Source organism: Lonchura striata, chromosome Z, assembly GCF_046129695.1.
Source record: "Lonchura striata isolate bLonStr1 chromosome Z, bLonStr1.mat, whole genome shotgun sequence".
Taxonomy (NCBI): domain Eukaryota; kingdom Metazoa; phylum Chordata; class Aves; order Passeriformes; family Estrildidae; genus Lonchura; species Lonchura striata.
Genome location: NC_134642.1, coordinates 6,033,499 through 6,053,692, shown reverse-complemented (window position 1 = coordinate 6,053,692; position 20,194 = coordinate 6,033,499). Strand labels below are relative to the sequence as shown.

General features: G+C 35.6%; 1 protein-coding gene across 1 annotated transcript in view; it reads right to left on the bottom strand.

Annotated features, from left to right (window-relative positions):
- Positions 1 to 20,194, bottom strand: part of ADAMTS19 (ADAM metallopeptidase with thrombospondin type 1 motif 19) — a 126,302-nt gene that overhangs the window by 91,016 nt on the left and 15,092 nt on the right. Inside the window, exons 3-6 of the mRNA XM_031507285.2 lie at positions 10,680 to 10,845; positions 3,980 to 4,152; positions 3,011 to 3,094; positions 2,025 to 2,182 (exon numbers count right to left, since the gene is read on the bottom strand). Of these exons, the coding sequence (XP_031363145.2) occupies positions 2,025 to 2,182; positions 3,011 to 3,094; positions 3,980 to 4,152; positions 10,680 to 10,845 (581 nt within the window). The remainder of the gene's footprint in view (positions 1 to 2,024; positions 2,183 to 3,010; positions 3,095 to 3,979; positions 4,153 to 10,679; positions 10,846 to 20,194) is intronic.

Here is a 20,194-nt window from a genome sequence, read left to right as displayed (position 1 = left end):
CAAAATGCTTCATTAAATCAAAAAAGCTGTGTGGCCAAAAGCGCTGACAGTTGAAGACATTTCCAGACCACTGACTCTTGTCTACTTAATTAATGCCTCACTTGCATCAGTTCAGAATGCCTCTGCCTCTTCCAATAAAGGTTCATTAAGCTGAAGATGAAACAATAACAGGAAAAAGGTGTCACACACTTTATTTATTTTATAGCATCTTACTACTCATGAGATGCACCTTATAAGCTAAAGAATGCAGCCCTGTGTTCACTCTCTTAGCCCATACAGGCTTGAAGCATTTGATACTTGCTCTAACTGCTGCTGCTATTGCAGATACTGCTGGCTGCCTCAGCTGCCTCAAATAAGAGAGGCCAATGTTTCTAGAAATAAGAGACTTAAAGATTTCTAGCAAACAAGCACAATGCTGTTGCTCATTACCCTTGAACAGTCACAAGGAACATCTGGATGTGAGGAAGTCCATTCCCCTTTAGCCATCCTGATTAACCAAATGCCATATATGGCACTCAGGCATCCTTTATGCCTTGGCCCAAGTTTACTATTTCTTACTGCTTGCTTCTTTTCTTCCCCCTTCTTTCTTTCCAGACCTTCCTCCCCAACTCTGCCCCAGCCCCACAATGCACTCACTACTATTAAAATCCATTTGGGGTCTTAATCTACAAAATTTACTTTTAGTGTATCACTCCAAGCATGTTTCCTGATGAGCTCATAAAAAGTTGCTGAAGAGAACATTATTTCTTGTGTCTTCCACCAGACTTGAAAGTAGCTTGTGAGAAGAACTACAGCTTAGCTCATGTATAAATGTGTAACAAAGAATAATCTGCCCCCTCAAAGCCCCAACAATCCATAAATCCATCAAATAGAAGAGGATGACACAGAGTAAGAAGTGTGGGTTTTTCTCAGAAAATAAAACGGATTGAACAGAAAAAGTAGCAACAAAGCTCTCACCACTGACAGCTTGGACTTCTAAATTTCCTGCTTTCTGTAAGTAACTGGCTCTCCAAAGCAGGAAAATTTAGGGAAGCGCTTTTCTGCTTCAAAGATTGAATACGCCATAGATATTGGAGTAATCAGAATGAAACTAATTTCAAGAAGAATGCATTATTTTTATTTTATATAGGTTCCCAGTAAGAATGCTCTGAATAAACAGCAAAAGACTGCATGTAGGTGTAAATATTACACATGGTTGTAGAATACCATATCACTGACCAGCATGGGACTGCACAGTGGTATTCTGCTACAGCCTATCATAGGAATTTTCTTTGAAAGGGAGTTCTGAAGGTTATCCAGTCCAAGCTCCACCTCAAAAATGTCACTAAGTCCAACCCTAGGCTGGTTGAGTCATCATTCTGGATCTGGACCGAACACCAACAAGCATCCCCCCTGTGCACCACTTACAGACAAAACCACGACAGTAACTGCTTGGAAGGAAAGAGGTGAACTGGAGGCCTGTTTCCTTCTCAATGTGTGAATTGCCTGACACTTAAGAGCTACAAGGAACTGCAGATCTGGAATCATACCCTTGTGGCTGCAGGACACATACTGAAGGTGTACATGATGTTCCTTCAGCACAAAGTGAATCATACGAGTTCTAGGTCAGTTAAGAGAGAAACATAAGTCAGTAATGTGCCTAATGCTGGTCTACCTCTGAATGGTTTAAATATGCTTTTGTGTTTTGACTGAAAGTATCTACAGGTCTGAGGTGCTGCCTCTTTTAAGTGAAGGCACATGGATGAAGGATTCCAATCTTTGCTATACAGGTAAGACGTTAGCTATATAGCCAAAAAATAAACAAAAGAGTAACCTGTTCATCACTTCAAATACTTACCATCTGGGAAATACTGCTTTTTGCACCACCTTTACCAACACTTTACCACCACCTTGGAGATCCAGGTGTCTCAAAATGTTCCCTTCCTCACTGCAAATTAAATTCTTACTTATGTTAGCCATCGACTTGATCTATGTTCACACTGGCCTTCTGCCTATTTTTTAATTCTCATCTTTCACTACTTTACCTTGTTATCAGTATGGCTGCATCAACTGAAGTCATGTCCTCTCCCCAGCTTGTCGACATTTCTAAATGTATATCATTCTTCTTGCCAAATTCTTCATGCTGCCATTTACAAAAGCTTTCCAGCATTTTTTCACCATGATGTCCAATATACATATCTGCCTGGAAATGATAAACAATACATGTTATTAAAAATAGGATTCTATACATAGAATTTGGAACCTTTTTTGACTGAGCTAGCAAAAATATTCTGCTTTTTATGGCATAATATGTCTATGGCAAAACAACTCAAACTTCAGATGCCAAGACCACCTTCCTTACATGTTAAAGATACAAATTAAGCAGTGCATTGAGAGTGTACATGTATGTGTGTACATGTGTACTAGAGTTCATCCACACTCTAATCTTATTTATTTCCTGATTTCTCATTATCCATGGTGAGGAAAAGTATAATGATACTAAGATTCAGAATGTGAACATGAAACGAGATTACTCCAACTGATGAGAGGAAATGGAGAAATAAATTACCTACTCATTGGAAAATTTAGATTAGAACAATTGGTAAGGGAATCCTACTTCCTTATGAACTAAGTGCTATATCAGCTTTTGTTTGTCTAGGGATTAGACAACAAAGAACATCAGTCCCCATTCTAAAATGCAATGGATTTAAAGATTATTTTTGTATTGAGATACATGAATGCACAAAAAGCAGAGCAGAAGAAGATTTTGCTAAGATCTACCTGATTTCCACATGGAAACTTTGATTGACTTTTAATTGCAAGCACAGAAAAGTCTTAATACATGCAGAACATAAATTAGGAGGAGATTTATCTTCATTGGGAATATTCATTGGAAATTACTACATAATATACAAAAGCTAACCAAGGAAATTTTTTAGTTATTAAAGTTCATAAATGTTGAAAGCTTTTGAAGCAACAAGCTAAGTAGCATTATCCTCTACAGGCTAAGACAAATGTCATAAATACCTACTGGAGTCTCATGAAGAAGGACAAGTTTAGTCACCCGAAGATTTACTTGTAATCCTAGACTCTTGTGTTGGAAAAGATTAAAAACCTAGAGAGAGAAAAAAAAGCAATAAATAAGAATATGAATTTGTATTGCACATACACTAAAAATAACAGAACCCCATAGAACCTCAAAAACTCTCATATTCTACTGTGACTGCTTTTATGTAATCTGAATAGAACATTAAGAAAACGTACTGTGTTGGTCTTCTGAAGAGACAACAGAGGCAATATTCATTCTGGGAACATAAAAAAAGACCTTTCCCTCTCAATGGCCACAATCACTTTATAAACTGTAGCCTTTTTTGCCAAATATTTACACACACATTTAATACTGTCCACATGAAAATTTCTATTCATTGAAATCCATGATCTTGGACCAAGTGGTCTGAGCCAACATCTAACTCTCAAATTCTTCCTATCGGTCAGAATGGTCAAAGCTTATATTAATTTTTCAGCTTATGCTACTTCTTTAGAACAATCTTTTCTTGTATATTACAGATGCTACTTTTCACTGCTTTATGCACCAAATGAGTATCCAGATAGAAGTGGAAGGGAATGTAATTGCCCAAATTCATTATTCTTTCTTTTCTTCCACCACCACTGACCACAAAATGCTTTCCCATAACAATGTCATGTCAGGTCACCAGAAACTATGCAATATCCCAACTTTTCCAACAACAGCGTGGGTTCTAACTAAAAAGTCATCTTCTTCTCTTACTTCCAGGCATCCCCGAGGTACAGACAGTACAGACAAGCCTGCAGCACTATGGTTTTCTGCTGCAAAACATATGTACTAAGTCTTTGTAGCCTGCTGATGGTCCTGTTTTGACTGTGCCACACAGGTGCTCAATCAGAATCTTTAGAGGGAGCAATGAAATCAGCCTGCAGTGTGTTGTTGGCAAAACATCAAAATTAGTTTTAAATTTCCCACCATGTTTAAGATGGTTAGAATAAATCTTCTGGCAGCATCTGTTCCATGATAGGAAACCATAGCTGGATCTGCCACCACAACAGTTTCGATGTTGTACTCCTGAGGCAGCTTGTAAGAGTATCGCTTTCCTCTTCCACTTTCAGACACTTTTTGAGTCTTGGATTTTCTTTTATCTGCAAACCAAAACAGTGGTTGAGAAACTCATCCTTCAAACTACCCCTGCAGCGCTTTTCAGGATTTGTTACCCTGGGTTATTTTATAACTCTAATTATGTCAAAACTAATAACTATGGACTTTAATATGTTATGCTTATTTGCTACTGCCAATGCTAAGGCTCATACTGAAGTCTCTACTATGTATAAATATTAGCTTATACCAAGAAAAGAGAAATTTCATCCATATTTTCAAAGAAAGTCAGAAAGATTATTTGCATCCTTTCAACTAAAATATTTATAAAAAGAATATGTGTCTCTTGCTTTAGTTTGTGGAAGAAAACTCAACCCGTGTTGGGTCTGAAGGAAAAACAATCTCACTAACATTGCATAGTTTTTATCTGTCCATCTTCATAAATCACTGAGAAAATATCTTGATGTCTTGATATCTTAGCATACAAGACAACAAATACAGAGTTGCCACAAAATCATGTATTTGGTAAAATATACACAAAAATTCCATGATTTGCAAAGAGGAAATAATATTTCAGATGAATGACACAGAGTGACATCTGTTTGTTAAAAATTAGGAAGTGAGTTTTACTGACATGACTTCAAAATATGTGCTCCAGTCACTGTGAGCAGCTGAAGAAAAGTAACAAAACCAAACCCTGGAAACAGGCTTCCAAATCCACACAAAGCTACAAATTGAAAACATGTTATGTTCATTGTAAGGTTGAGGTTATTAATGGCGTTAATTTTCAGTTTCCCCTCCAAAAACCCAACAAAATCCCCCTTACTACTATGATACATATCAAACCCTCCCACCTAATTACACAGAAGTTCAAGCCAGAAGCTGGTCAGATTAACATACAACAGTTAGCAATGCCATTTTAAATAATCTAATTTAAAACAAAATTAAAAATTAAATTCCTTGTTTTAATAGCCAAATTTTATTAGATCCTCCTGAGAGGATGAAAAACTTCTGGGACTGAGCTCATTGAAACCAAGTGAAGTTTCTTCCAGCATCCACAATGGAATATCAGGCTCTCTGTGATGAAAAAATTGTTGTTTGAGATGACAATTATGTTCTGGAAACAATCAAATATTCAAAAATTTTGACACAATGTTTTGCAATTCAACCAATCTCATCTCTAATAGGAAAGTTCCTTCAGTGTATTTTATAGTACATGACCACTCTCAAAAAAATAAGTTACTCTTCAGGACAGTGCTAAATATGAACTCACAAAGTCAATTAGCTTTCAAATTAAATTTAAAATATAAAATGACAGTGGAAAAGCAGTCTGTGATTTATATATACATGTAATATGGATTTTATGTAAATATAATGTAGATGCACATTTTTCAATGAAACATGTATAAATTATTCACACTTTAAATAGTTTTCTATCCTTTTCTGAATCATTCATAAAAGATTATACATTTGATTTTTTTAGTCCATCCCACTGCATCTGAGAATGTGCTCTACAATTGGTGGCAGTGTAAGACTTACTTACACATTTACTAAAAGAAATAAGTATGTATTCTTCAGAAATAAATGTTTGGTGTTTGCTGATCTAGATGTAGAAACAGCTTACAAATTCAGGTTATCTAAAATTAAAGTCTGTTATTTTGATCCTTCAGACACTTGCTTAACCTTATAACTTCTGCTACACGCTACCCTTACTCATGTTTGCTAACTGTGGATCTACAGCCAAGTTTATAAAATATTATGTGTTTTTTCATCACTCTTTTGAGAATAATTTCTAATGAAGCCTCAGTGTTAGTATTTGTGCCAAAAAAAAAAAAAAACAAACCTCCTATAAGCTATACAACTATGGCTTAACATAGAAACATATAATGCTGCAAGGCTAAGCTATAGGTCTAAATTTAAAAAGTTAACTCATGTGGGTTAGAAAATATATTTTATGACTATTTTGTCTTTTGCCTTCCTCCTAGGCACAGTGCAGTTTCCAGCAACAGTTTATTCACTGTTCATTTATTTATAAAAGACAGCAGTTAGTAATTGAAAATTTAAATTTAATCTTAGCATGTACAGAGAATTCTCTTAACACTTCCCTCTAAAAGTTATAGCTAGTAGTGTATTTCTATTCAGAACTGACAGTCCACAATGAAATACATCATTGTGCTAAACACTAAGAACACTGTAGTCACATAAACTGTTGAAACCTCTGTCTTTTGGGATTGTAGTGAATGAGAAGACTACACAGCTCTCTAGACAAGCTGTCTGCCCATCATTTGTCTGCCTTAGATATCTCTCCCATTAATAAACCAATGGACAATTTGTTCTTGGCCAGCCAACCTTTTCCAAATTGCTGGCAGAAATCCCCATCACGAGATCTCATTTATCTGAAAATTGTAGCTCTTTCCCAAGAACTTTAAATAAATGGAATTAGTAAGTTTGGTACTAATGGCATTCAAGTAACTGCCACAACTGCTTTCAGATTACAAGCTAAACAAGTTGTAGGCAAAAATTCCTGTTTCTTTACATATTCATAAATCGGTAAAAATTACAAAGGCCTGGTCATTACTGAAGGCAAAGCATGTAAGAGATAACTGCTGCAAAGAACCCAGCTACCTCAATAATTCATGGACTAACAAGATAAAAGACAGATTAAAGATGCATAAATTCATCTTAAAATTTTAATTACATTGCCAAAATAAAAAATAAATTCTACAGGAGAGTTCTGTGCAATAAGACTTCTGTTTGTGCAGCTATGTAGAATAAGAAGATTCCATATCCATATACTACTTAAACTCAGTTGACTGAAAGGAAAGCTAGGAATACTGCATTACTTCAGTAAGAAGGCTAAAATACTGCAGCAAATAAATTTGACATAAAATAGGCAATTAAGAGAAAACAAGAAGAAATGTTAACAAAGCAAAAAAAAAAAAAAAATAACCCCACCCTAAAAAAATTTAGAGCAAGCTACTACAAAATCACTTCCTTAGTATGTGCACATGCAGCCCAGGCTACAGAGGAATCACCATCACTTCCCTGGGGGTAACCTAGTCATACGGAAATTGCAGTATTCTGCCTACACAGGGAATATTCAGGAGCTTAAGAAGCCATGAGTTATGCCTCCACTATAATTTGAATGGGGATTTAAATACTTTCCTACAGAATGACAACTTTTTTCAGACCCAAGGAATAGAAATTAATATCTCAAGTAGCACCACACTCCATGTTATACAATCTCATAGATCCATGACCAAGATTGTTTGCACATTTTATTGCATATTTTATCACATATAAACAGGCTGTAGAGCAGGAATCAACACAGCTCTCCCAGCTGACTGTGTAGTCTACATGCCATAAAGTAAGACTTCTGCTTTTGATTCAGTGAAACTTAGCAGGCTTTTCCTGCAATATTCAATCATTCTAAGAGGAAAAGCACACTGGTATCTCAGGACAGTGTATTCTTATATTGCCAGAACTAAGAAGTAAGAGTCTTCCAATCTCACAAATTCAGAAGGGATTCAAAATTCACTTTTACCATATCCTAGGTAAGAGATTTCTTTTTTCCCAAGCTTCACCATGAGTTCAAGTTTACTGTACAAACAACTTCAGTTTAGAACAAGTGCTTCAAAGCAGGTAGAAGAAAAAAACTTTGCTTCCCAACATGGCCCTTTGCTCTAATTACAACTGCTTCTATCACATCTTTTCTGTAGCACAGTTCTGTACTGATTACTTTTAAAGGTTTCATAGGCCATATGCTAAAGAAAGGCATGGAGCGTAAGGTCTGTGTATGTGAAATTGGTTCACATAGGTAAATAAATCATACAAACTTTCAACGAAAGGATATATGTGCACACTGTCAACAATCAAGAAAGCAACTGCTTCTGTCAGTATGATTCTCTCCCTTGTCTAATTAATAAGAAAACCACCCCATTCACAAAAACAAGTTCTTTGTTCTCTCCAAACAAGTTTGGCTGCATAGCAGCTTTCAGTCCAGCCCTCAATGGTAATGGACAAAAAACAATACCTTCTTTGATTGCCTCTGCTAGTTACCCATGAAATGCTATAATTCCCAATAGTGATCCTTCAACACCTCCAGCACAGACATTCATTCCTTGTGATAATTACAATTCATCACTGGCAGTACACATTTGCTTGATAGGTAGCCAGCCTTTGAGATCAATTTGGATCAAAACCAGCAACAGAAATACCTGTTCCTATCCTGACACACAAGCACTGTAGAAGCAAGAGATATGGTTCTAAGACAGGACCATATGGCTGAGAAATTGCTGTCTTACCAAGGTTGTAGCAGCTCTATGTCACAAAGTTACACCTCTACCATAAAGGCAGCTGAGACTATCGCAGAGCTCCACATCCTCGTCTTTTTGTTTAATTTATCTACTTAGCTATTATTTTACTTAGAATTCTGAAATACTTATGTAAAGGATTATTTTTTATGCTTTTATTCACCTTTAAGGCTGTACCATGTGGGCAAACGTGTGAGTAGCATGTGTCAGTAGCATAAGTAATTTGGTGATATTAACTAAATTCATGTAACACCAACAAATTTCTCTCAGCACAGATAGAGCTTTTAAGTAAATAAGTTACTGCAGTCACTCTTAGTAAAATAACTTGCAGCAGTGAAGTGAGGGACTGATCTTGCTCAAACAACAGCATTGGTCAGAAAGTGCAGCTACTTATACTCCCTGGCAATAACATTGTGTCAGAAGATGCTACTGAGTTATGCACAGCTTGCACTATTTTGAAATTTTAAACCTCATTGTAGATATAATAAAACTTCCTTCAAGTAGATATTTGATTCTTTGTTGACAGATTATTTATAAAAATCAGAGTTTGGAGTGTAAGATTATTACAAAAGAATAATCCTTTTTAGAGCATAAGAGAAAGTGAAAGGATATTTGATAATGAACATCACAGAAGAATCATGTCCTTATGGTCAAGTTTGCATCTTTATGCATTTTCATAGCCATCACAGTTTGTTACTTTGTCAGATATTCCTGCCCCCTTTTTGCAGTGCATACACCATGCATACTTTTTGGGTTTTTTTCTCATTCCCATATACATGTAGGCATGCATACTCTAACTCACTTTTCTCTAATAGGGAGGAATAAACAGCTTTACTTAATGTGAAAAACTTGTGATAATACAGAAAGTTTAACTTTCAAATAAGCAGTGTCAATGTAACACATAGCCTAGAATACTAATATAGAGCCAACTGGAGGAAGTTACATGTCATTTATTTCATCCCACTGCAAAAAAGAACCTTGCTTTGCTAATTTATCTTTGATTTCAAACTCTGGATGGAGATGCCTAACTATAAAAAATATACTTCCAAAATGGAAAAAAAAAAACCCACCACAAAACCTGTCACATTTATTCTGTAACTATATACAGTGGACAGAGCAGTATAAATGTTCAGGAAGGATCAGACAGCCATGGAAAAGCTTAGGCTGAAAATGATCTCCAGAGAGCAGCTAGTCCAACCTCCTGCTCAAGTCAGGCCAAGTGTCAGAGTATGATCAGCTGTCTTAGAGCCATTTCTAGACATGTTTTATAAATACCTGAGGATGTAGACTTGACAGCCTATCTAGGCAACCTGTTCCAGGGGTAAGATTTTATTTTCCTTATGAAAATTGAAATTTCCTTGAACACAAGTTACAACTGCATACCTCTAAGGAATGTCTGGCTTCATCTTCTCTCTGCAGACCCTCAGGCACCAGACAACTGCAGCTGCATCCTTCCTTTATCTTTCCTACCTACTTGAAATAACTTAGTTCCTTCTGCCTCATCCCAAATGTCATATAATCCAGCCTCATTTCAGAGCACTTCTGCCATTTTCTTTGCATTTTGCCAGGATTTCACTAACAAATGAAAAATAAGCCTAAAATTTGCACTCATTCTGGTTTATTTTCTGGCAGAAAAATAATTTCTCACAACAACATTGGAAACACCCTCAGCTAATGCTGAGGTCAGAGGACTTAGATGTCCTCCATCCTTTGAAGAATGATAGCTGATGATGAAGCAGAAAAAACAAAATGCTATCTTTCACAAAAGCCATTTTTCCCCTAAAACTATGGAGTCATCACTGTGTGCCAAACTTCTTTTGAAAACCTTCTACTTCAACAACTTGTTCTACCTGCCAGGGAGGAAGATGCATTAGGATTGTTTCATACCCATCTAAATGTCATTCATGGAAGAAGAACAGAAAACAGAAAATTGTACAAGCATTGAACATGGTGAGTGATTAAGCAGCTCTGATGACTAGAAAGGAATAGATTTTAGTTATGAAGCTGAAATTAAAAAATGCCCTAAAGATTTCTACTTTCAAATACAAATGCACATTAAGAAGCAGAGTCTATTCCTAATGGACAATTCCCTCTCCCAGCAAGTGAGACTGGCCTTGGCATGACACCTCAGAGTCCACTGCAGAGTACTGCTACAAGAATAATCAGTTATGCTTCTCTCAAGGTTCTGCTGCAACTACCATCTACTTTTCCTACAAACATATCTGCTACATTACAACTTCTCATTGTTATTATTGTATTACCTGTAACAACACCACAATACTGGTTCTGAGAAGGTGGCTTTTCAGACATTTTCTCCTCTACGGACCTTTTTCGTCTGTACACCCTGTGTGCATGTCCTGTCACAGCCAAAGTGCGATTGAGTGGCTCAATAAATATGAAGTCCTCATTAATCTGTATAAACCCCATCTGCAAAGGCAAACAAAAGGAACATATAAAGTAAGAGTTTATTAAGTTGTGCACAGTCCTGCAGGAGAAAAAAGCCCCACAACACTCCATCTAAGGAAAAACTTTGTTTTAGTAACCTTGTGAGCAAAGTGAGTACCTTTGTATTTTACAAGTTTTCTACTTACATAAACTAGAATAAATTTCATTCATTTCAGCTAAATCTGGGTGGGTGGGTGGCTACATGCCAGTAGCATATGCACAGTAAAAGATACGGAATGTTAAAAGTTTACTCTGGGAGACCCAGGAGGTCATTTATATGTGTACAGTATGTACAGAAAAGTCTATAGGCTGGTTTTATTATTTATTATTGTTACATTTTTAGATAATTATATTTAATGAAATATCAGGAGCAATGTAAGGCATATGAATACATCCTGAACAAATGTGAGGATGGAAAGAAATATTGTGGCACACTTTTTACTCTTTTTCAAATTAAAAGAACCCAAAACTATTCTTAAATGGCAGAAATACCTCCTTGGTTTCCAGCAGTTACACCAGAAAAATATTTAAATACAGCCATTTAGTTGGTTAACTCTTCCCCTGTCCCAAAATATTTATACACACAAACACACATGAAAAGTTAACACACCAGATGCACATCTAATATTACAAGGGAATAGCCAGAGCTAAAAAAAATACTATAAAACATACTTATATAAATACCACACAAATAAAACTCAGATCAAATTGTTAAGCTGCCAATACACATAAGTTCCTACCAAGAGTAAAGCTGGAGACAACAAGGTTTGTGGGGTTTCTCCCCCCACATCAGCAAGACTGACAGTTAATTTCCTCATTCTTTAAACTTAAAAAATGTATTCTCCTGTTTTGCTACAGAAACAAAACAATGTGATATATCTGGCTAAGAGAAGCAGAGAGCTCTTCTGTATATTTTTATGTAGCATATAATAGAGAGAAATAGAAAATAATTTTGTTTCTCCTGGAATCATGTAGGTGTCATTATCACATTGGATATCCTGTCTGACAGATGAATGAGCCACCCAAAGACATTCTGACCCAAGGAAGAAAACAAAATCAAAATTTTTCAGTGGCACAAAACACAATTTCACTGAAACAGAACACCTCAAAAAGAAAAAGTCCAACGATCTTTCTGCACAATCACATTAAATAAATGTGAATACACACATTTATTTTTTCAGTCAGTTACAATAACTAAGGAATGCTGAACAGATGTCAAAAGGTCATCACTAACATTGCACACAAACACAAATGTATCTGGGGATTTGATTATTCCTTTACCTTTTTTCACTTACTTTTTAGGTTCAGTTCAGCAGGAGCTTTAAATGTCACATACTAGAAGATTAGCCAGTTACATATTGCTAAATAGTTTCTGTACATCTGCAAGATAACACTTCCTGAAAAGTGTATCTTTAAAAGTGATACTTTTACATAACAAGTAACTTGTCTTATATAAACTTCAAGTTATCTGAAGTGAATTAATTTAAAAGCATAGTTCTCAAATACTAGTAAAATGCATAAATTACTTTTCATTTGATTTTTATGTCTAATGCTGAATTTCACTCATACATAGATTATTTGACTGTTTTTAAAGAATTATTTAGTGTATGAAAGATGTTGATAAACTGAATATAGAACAGGAATAGCAGCCCATTAGTGGTGCTGCAAGTATCCCCTGTTCACCCACAAAAAGCAAGGCCTTAGTCCATCCTAATAGAGTTAAACATAGAACATTTGTCATATTTCTTCCATCTCCATTCTCTTTGTTGCACAATGAAACCAGGGCTTTAAGGTGATGCTCTTCATATTGACACCATTCATTAAACATTCTGAGAAGTTATGGTAGGATCAACATTTTTGTTTTTTCTTCCAGCTCCGTGCAGAAACTGAAGTTTAATTCATTGGCAGAGAAATCCAAAATTTAGTGTCTGTTTCCTGAGTCAGAAGTTAAAAAACTGAACAGTGATGTAAAGTTATAGATATGCAAATTGGTAATTCTCAGACAAATCTGGATAACCAAATAATCTTCAATACCATTCTGACAGCTTTTGGGAAAAAAAAAAAAAAAAAAAAAAAAAAAACACCACAATATATTTCTCCAACTTTTGGATCATTTCAAGGTAGAAAGTGGTAGGTGAAACTGTAGCTTTATGAACCATGCTCTTATATTTTTACAATCATTACAAATGGAGTTAAGAATATCTTTTAATGAAGAAAACACAGAAAGCAGAGAAGTCAAAGCATGCATTAAAGCATTTCAGTTTCAACACATGTTCAGATATTGAATTCCAGGGCCAATTGCAGCCTTTAGACAGTTCAAATGGCAAAGCTTTCATGTTATGAAAATGCACAGCAAAACAAAGATTAAAAAGACGGAAAAGCAAAACCCTAATATCCATCTGGGATAGAACTGGGAGTTATGACTGACATATCTCCACCAATTTCATGTGAAAAAATACTACTGCTCACAGCTGCAATTGAAAAGTCTATCAGGATGCTGGACATCTCATGTACAGATAAGACAGCACACCATTCTTTCCCCCACTTTATCAAGTTTCTTATAGAAAAAACAAACAAATAAAACAAACAAACAAAAGAAAGCACTTAAATGTAGCACACATATCTCAGTAGATTTCAAGCCCAGCCCAATCTCATTTGGCAAAAAAAAAAATCCTTAAATTTCATAACTATTGACGAACTCAGTATTTGCTCTTTATTTATGTATTTTATTTATTTATGAAGTAAAGAGAGACCTTAATTATAGGGCAAACTTCAGCTGATGGGCAAATAAAACTTTACTTGCAGAAAATTAACTTTTTGCCAAATTTGGATAGAGGGAAACCAAGACAAATGAAAACAACACCTTTCCCCAGCCCCCTGAGTGGCACAGGTCAGGTAACACCAGGTGTGGTCAGCAGGTTATAGTTTCTCCCTTCTGCAGCCAAATTTCCACTGTCTTGTGAAGCAAATGCACACAGCAAGCAAGGACAGGCTGTACAAGACTCTACTTCTGCCTGTTCCAAATATACTGCCCAAGGCAAGTATCAATGGGAAAAATGCATTCCTATAAGATGCAGAAAATGTATATGTTACTTAGTACACATGTTGCATCCATCAGCACCGAAACATTAATCTCACATTTGCAATATAAAAATGAAAGGTTCTCTTCACTGTACCATGCAAAAACCAAATCATCTTTACAAATTCAATATTTACTTGTTCTGAAACACCATCTGGTAATAGGTTTTGTGCTATTTGTCAAATGTTCCAAAATTGAGCATTAATTTCTGAGTAAACAGGCAAAATCTTTTATTTGTATATCAGTAACCCCCTCTGAAGGTTTTTCTCCATTATTTTAAAAATTCAGATTTGATTTAGTGTCTTGATTCTAACAATGCTATGAGAACCTGACCTGAGCTGAAATACAACAAAAAGTCTCCAGCTCTTACTAATGCAAATAATAAAGCAAGCTCACATAACTTTTCAAACTGCGTAAACAACAGTGTAAGAACTCTGTAAAAGCTGTTGTTATTCAAGTGCACTACCACTTTCCATCTATAAGAACCTTCATTGCTGAAGGCTGAAGAAACATTAAGTGCCTGCAACTTCTGTCTTCAATTAACTGTGTTTCACAGCCATGCACTTCATGTACACTGCCCTTTTCCTGGGGGTTTTCTCTACCTGTCTGCTCACTCCACAGTGCTGCATGGAGACATCATAGAGGAAGAGTCAGTATTATCACTGTTGACTGGCTTTCAGCTGCTGACATAATGATCAATCCAATCCTTTCTGGGATCTTTTTTAATTAATTGTGGAAACAATTTTTGCATGGCTTTTAAATCCTTCCAAATCCTCCATACTCAGTATGCATGTTTAAGATACATACTGCTCTGAATTCTTAAGAAAATTATTCTCTATAGGATGCTGATCTCATATTTAAGACAATGGCTACTTTTTACAAAACAACCTGATGTTGCACAAAGATGCAGGAAAATATTTATGTTGTTACTCTGCAGCACTCACTGTGCTACTCACAATTAAAAAGGTATTCACAGCACTAAGCCATAGGCTGGGACTTAATGATCTCAAAAGTCTTTTCCAGCTTAACTGATTTTATGATACACACAAAATGTAACTGCAAACAAAATACGTAAAAATCATCAATTCTAAATGCTCTAATTTTTTTAAGTAAAAGCACTAATATGTTTCCTAAATTCATGGTGATGTTTTAAAGTCAGGTATTTGGGTCACTGCTATCAGCAGTGAAACTCATGAACCAGACAGGAGTCCCTCCAAGTGCCAGAGCTGTCTGTGCAATGAGCAATCTGGCCATCAGGTTCAAGTGACCACCACTTCTACATGCCAGCTTCTCTCTGTTCTTCTTGTTGCAACTCCCAGCTTCCTGGAGAATGTAAAGTCCTGGAACTTACACTGTCACGAAGTTCCCTGTTTCAGCTTGTACCACTATTTTCAGAAATGTCAGTGCTGTCTAAACTACTGCATACTTCCCTTTTGACCATCAGAAGAATTTAGCAGAATCAGCAAACCAATCGTAAAATGCTGAAATTATGTGTTCCATCCCCTTTTCTCTTCCCTTGCCCAGGAAGATCTTGCCCCCTTTTCTGGTTGACTAATCTGTGGCTTAAAAGATCAAAAACACCTGAACTTAAGAAATACCTGTGACGAAGGAAGGCACACCCCAACACATGAAAAGACTGAAAGACTGTACATTCTACGAAAAGAATAAAAACCCAGAAGAAAAGATCACTTGCTACCAGTCATCTGGAGTTCTCAGTACTGATTGTGGCACCCAGTATTAACACAGCCCATGCACAGTATTCAGAATAAAGGACACTGTCTTGAGGGAAGCACCAGCTCAGAGAAAAATTGGCTGATTCCTCTAGCAACTTACCTAGCATAATGGAATTTCAGTTTTCCCTCAAAGTCATAAACAGCCATTTAATCTTCTTATTCTAGCCAGAAAATCAAATATATTAAAATATATTTATACATCATTCATGAGTTGTAGCTTTCCCTATAGATTTCACTTGACTATTGAAACAAACTCAGCTAAACTCAGCACACTAAGTCAAACCAAATTATCTTTTTTTGTCATATGCATCATGATTTTTTTCATTATTTTCATTATACAACTTTACTTGCTACTACTTAGGTCCTGTAGTATTGGAAAAATAATGGATAAGACACAATGCAAATTACTTCTGTATTTTAATGTCTTAGATCCATGCATAAAGTCCAGTCTTGTATGCATTTGAGACTTTGTAAAATTGAGATTTTCTTACACTTATTCTTATAACACAGATCCTTTGTTAGACTACACTTCTTATCATATTTCCTTGTTGCTACTGTTAAATAAAATAGTTTCAACAGAACTGCTGCTCTATTATTTCACTATATTTATTTGAAATGTTTCATATTTTTATCTTTTAACATTTGGAAATCTTTCCAGTATTACAACTTTGTTGATTCATGGCTGTTATTTTAGATCCATCTGATCCAGTGTCTACCTTGCTTTCCTTCTGGGCCACCTCTCTGGGCTGGCTTTCCAAGGTCCCTTGATACTCACGCCAAAGCTTTTGTAAAAGGTAATCATAGTGACCTGCAGTTTCTATGGTGTGATGACAAATACACCAGCCTTTGACTGTTGCTTGATGAAAGAGGCTTACTATAACTCTGAGATTAGCTCAGCTGGTTAGAGCCAGGTGCTAATAGCATCGAGGTTTGTGAGTTTAACCACTGTATGGGCCACTCACTTAAGAGCTGGACCCACTTCCTTGTGGGTCCTTTCCAACTTGGAATAATCTGATTATGTAATTAACCTTGTAACCACAAATTAATTCCTCTCTCTGAACATTAGCAAACAGAACGGCAACTCAACTGCAACCACACTTCAACTATCATTTCACAGCAAATTTGTGAAATGAGAATAAAGTTTCTATATCTTCACTTAACATCCTCCGCCAATTTCATACGCTTGATGGCTCATAACAATCCTGTAATCAGCAAATACAAACTTTTTTTTTTCCTCCTGTTGCTGTCAGCTAATTCACTAGGCTACAAAGTAAATCTATAAATGTATAAAACTAGTAAGTCACAAATAGAAGCAACTTAACTTTGGTTTGGCTACAGCCTTTGGTCTGTTTAATTCTTCTGTGCCTCCCAGCTCTGAATGTGCCACTAAAGGAGAGTCAAGGCCCCAGGGATTCTTACTGCCCTTACCTCTGGCTCATATAAAGCATCTAAACTAGATTTTTCATTACTACATCCCAAAGGGACCCACCCTTACAGCCAGAGAGGGGTTTATTTTCTTTGAAAATACTTCACCATCTAAAACAGCACCTTCTCTCCAGATTAATATGAACAATAGTCACACTGAAAACCCAGCAAAATTTACTGGAACTCTTTCTCTCACACTGCCAGTTAACTTTTTGAGAGTTAGACTTCAGAGCAATCATAGGAAGTTACACTAAAGATACATCTTCCACTGAAAACCAGACAGCTCCACATGAATAATGAAGTCTTTAAGTGGGAAAGCACAGAACAACAGACAAAAATATAATAGGATGGCTACAGGTAACACAATTCCTATACTTTCCTATTTCCAATTTATTATTTATGATTATGGTTATACCTGACATTCAGTTTTTGTAAAAATACCTTTTTGCATCTCAATTTTCTAGCTCTACCAAGTTGTATCTATTAGTCTTTGGAGATACTTAATTTCCTAAGGCATAAGGCGAGTAACATGATATGATTGTGAAAATTGTTTCATCTAAGTAACGTGCCCACAAGTTCATTACAACATCATGTACACTTTCACAGGTTTTCCTTAACAGAAAAAGAAGGATAAATTTTAAGAAGTTTACTGAAACTAAACATATGTTGCTGTTTTCACAGATTTATTGCTTCAATAGCACATTGTAAATTAACTCCACTGTACACTATTATTTTGGCAGCAGTTATCCTGAAGTGTAGTTTAGCTGTAGTTTGTTTCAGTCAAATTCATTGTGTAAAAACACTGGAATGGCCTCACTATTTTAAAACACAGAATTCATCTCAAACCCTTTAGAATCTTGCAAGGAGAAGGCACAGAATAGTTTAAGCATACATAAAAATTTTCAGAATCACTAAGGCACCATAACTCAATTTTCACAAAACTAAATTAAGATTAATAGACACTAATGCTGAGTGAAACCCTAGAGTTCTTAACGATGACTTGTTTCAGAACAACTATAGAAACCTTATAAAAAATTACTACTCTACAAAGAGTGTCCCATAAACTGTATTTGAGTGTGCTGTTTTTTCTCTCCTTAGATACAAGACTAATCATTTCCAGTTTGAGGTAACTGAAGTATCTTTGATGACACTTCATTGAAAACTACTTCCACAAGGCAGTTCTAAGTTCTATTTGCAAACACTTAAAACAGAAAAGTAAGAAATACGAAACACAAGCTCCTAAAGCTAAATGTACCATTTCTGTTGTATGGCCTATTTTTGTAAAAAAAAACAGACAGCAACCAAAACAAGTGCATCTAGCTGCAAATAACTTCATCACAAAGTCTCACAGGAAGACAATACTGTTATGCATGATATCCACATACATGATATATAATAGTAATCTCCTTTTAAAATTAAAAGGTTTAAAACTTCTGGGCTTGAACAGGTGTGACCAAAGAATGTCATCTATGAGCCAGGTAAAAGCACAGACAGCAGCAAAAGCCAGCAAGAATCCCAGTATCTTCATTAAAGCCATAGAATGACAGAAATGTGGGTCTCATGGAGATACCAATAACTCTTGTAACCTCATTTTAGTGTCACCAAAAAAAGGAAAATATATGTATAAGTATGTATTTATGGAGAGTTATCAGAAGGAACATCAGGAAATTCATCCAGGATTATTGCCAAGCCTAGCTCCAGCCCCTGGGACAGATCCACACCTGGCACTAGCACATACTTCAAATTACATGGATGGATGGATGGTGTGAAGATAATTCTAAAATGGTCCTGTTGGTCCTGGAGGGCACTAGGTATACAATATAGAACCACAGAATTATACTTGTAGGTGATGTTTTACTAAGTTGTTTGTCAGTTGCCCTGATCTCTAAATTCTAGTCCAATTCTATTATTTAATTTAATTCTATCTTTGCTTTAAGTTTTGAAATCTCAACTTGTTTTGCCATTGACTTGCAATCTAAATTTTGTCAAGATACTTATGTATTATTAACTAGCATTCCATTTGGGCATTATATACGTATATGCCGAATATTGAAAATCTGAGACATTCAGAACTAGTGGCTATACTTTGAAAATTTGACATGAATCACAATTTAAAGCCTACTTTTCAATTGCAACATCTACAAAACAAAGAACTGGAGTTGCATAGTAACATGCAAAAATATTTGAAAAATATTTGACAGAAGCATAAATACTCTAAGTGTTTTTTTCCCTATTACTATTTTGCCTAGCTAAAATTACTGTGTAAATAAATATATCTTATTACTAAGTTGGAGATATCAAGATTCTCTATACACAGATACAGAATAGCTTTACATCTACCAATTGATCAAGTGATTAGGTTCTACAGTCTTTCAAAGTGGAGGAAAAAGGATAGGGGAGAGAGACTACAGAATATAGAGGTGGTCTGGAAATTTCAGTTTGCAGTATATGAACTTCTATTTTCCTTCCTCTAAACAGCTTCATGCACTCACGAAAAGTATTGTATAATTATCTTTAAAATCACAAATCCAAAATTATTAACAACTGAAGATTTATACTTAGCAACTACAAGCTAGGAAGTGCAGACTTAACACAGGCATGTTCTCTTTTTTTTTTTATGAAGCATTCTGGAAGTTTATGAGATACAGAAAGCCTGCTACTCCCAGCACCAGTAACTTAATTAGAAAGAACAGTGCACACAAAAAGTTTAAAGCCAAATTAGTATTTTTGATCCAAGTGCTACAAGATATTGTTGAAATGAAATTCAATATATGTTACAGTCGTTTTAAAACCTGTTTTCAAGACGCATAGGATTAATGTGAAAATACCCTTGATTCTTAAACTAACTTAAATTGAAAAACTATTTCATTCATTTGCTACAGGCAACTAAACAAGGATTGACTGATACTATTAAGAAAACAGACAGCTATTGGCAAGTCAGACTTCATCAGAAGTGCAGTTATTTAATGTTCAGAATATCCATACTTGCACACAAGGAACACTGTAATCCTTAAGAAAATAAATACAATATTTTCATCCTTAGATGCCTAAAACAATGCACATTTTATGGCAAAGATGGCTTTGTCAGAAAATA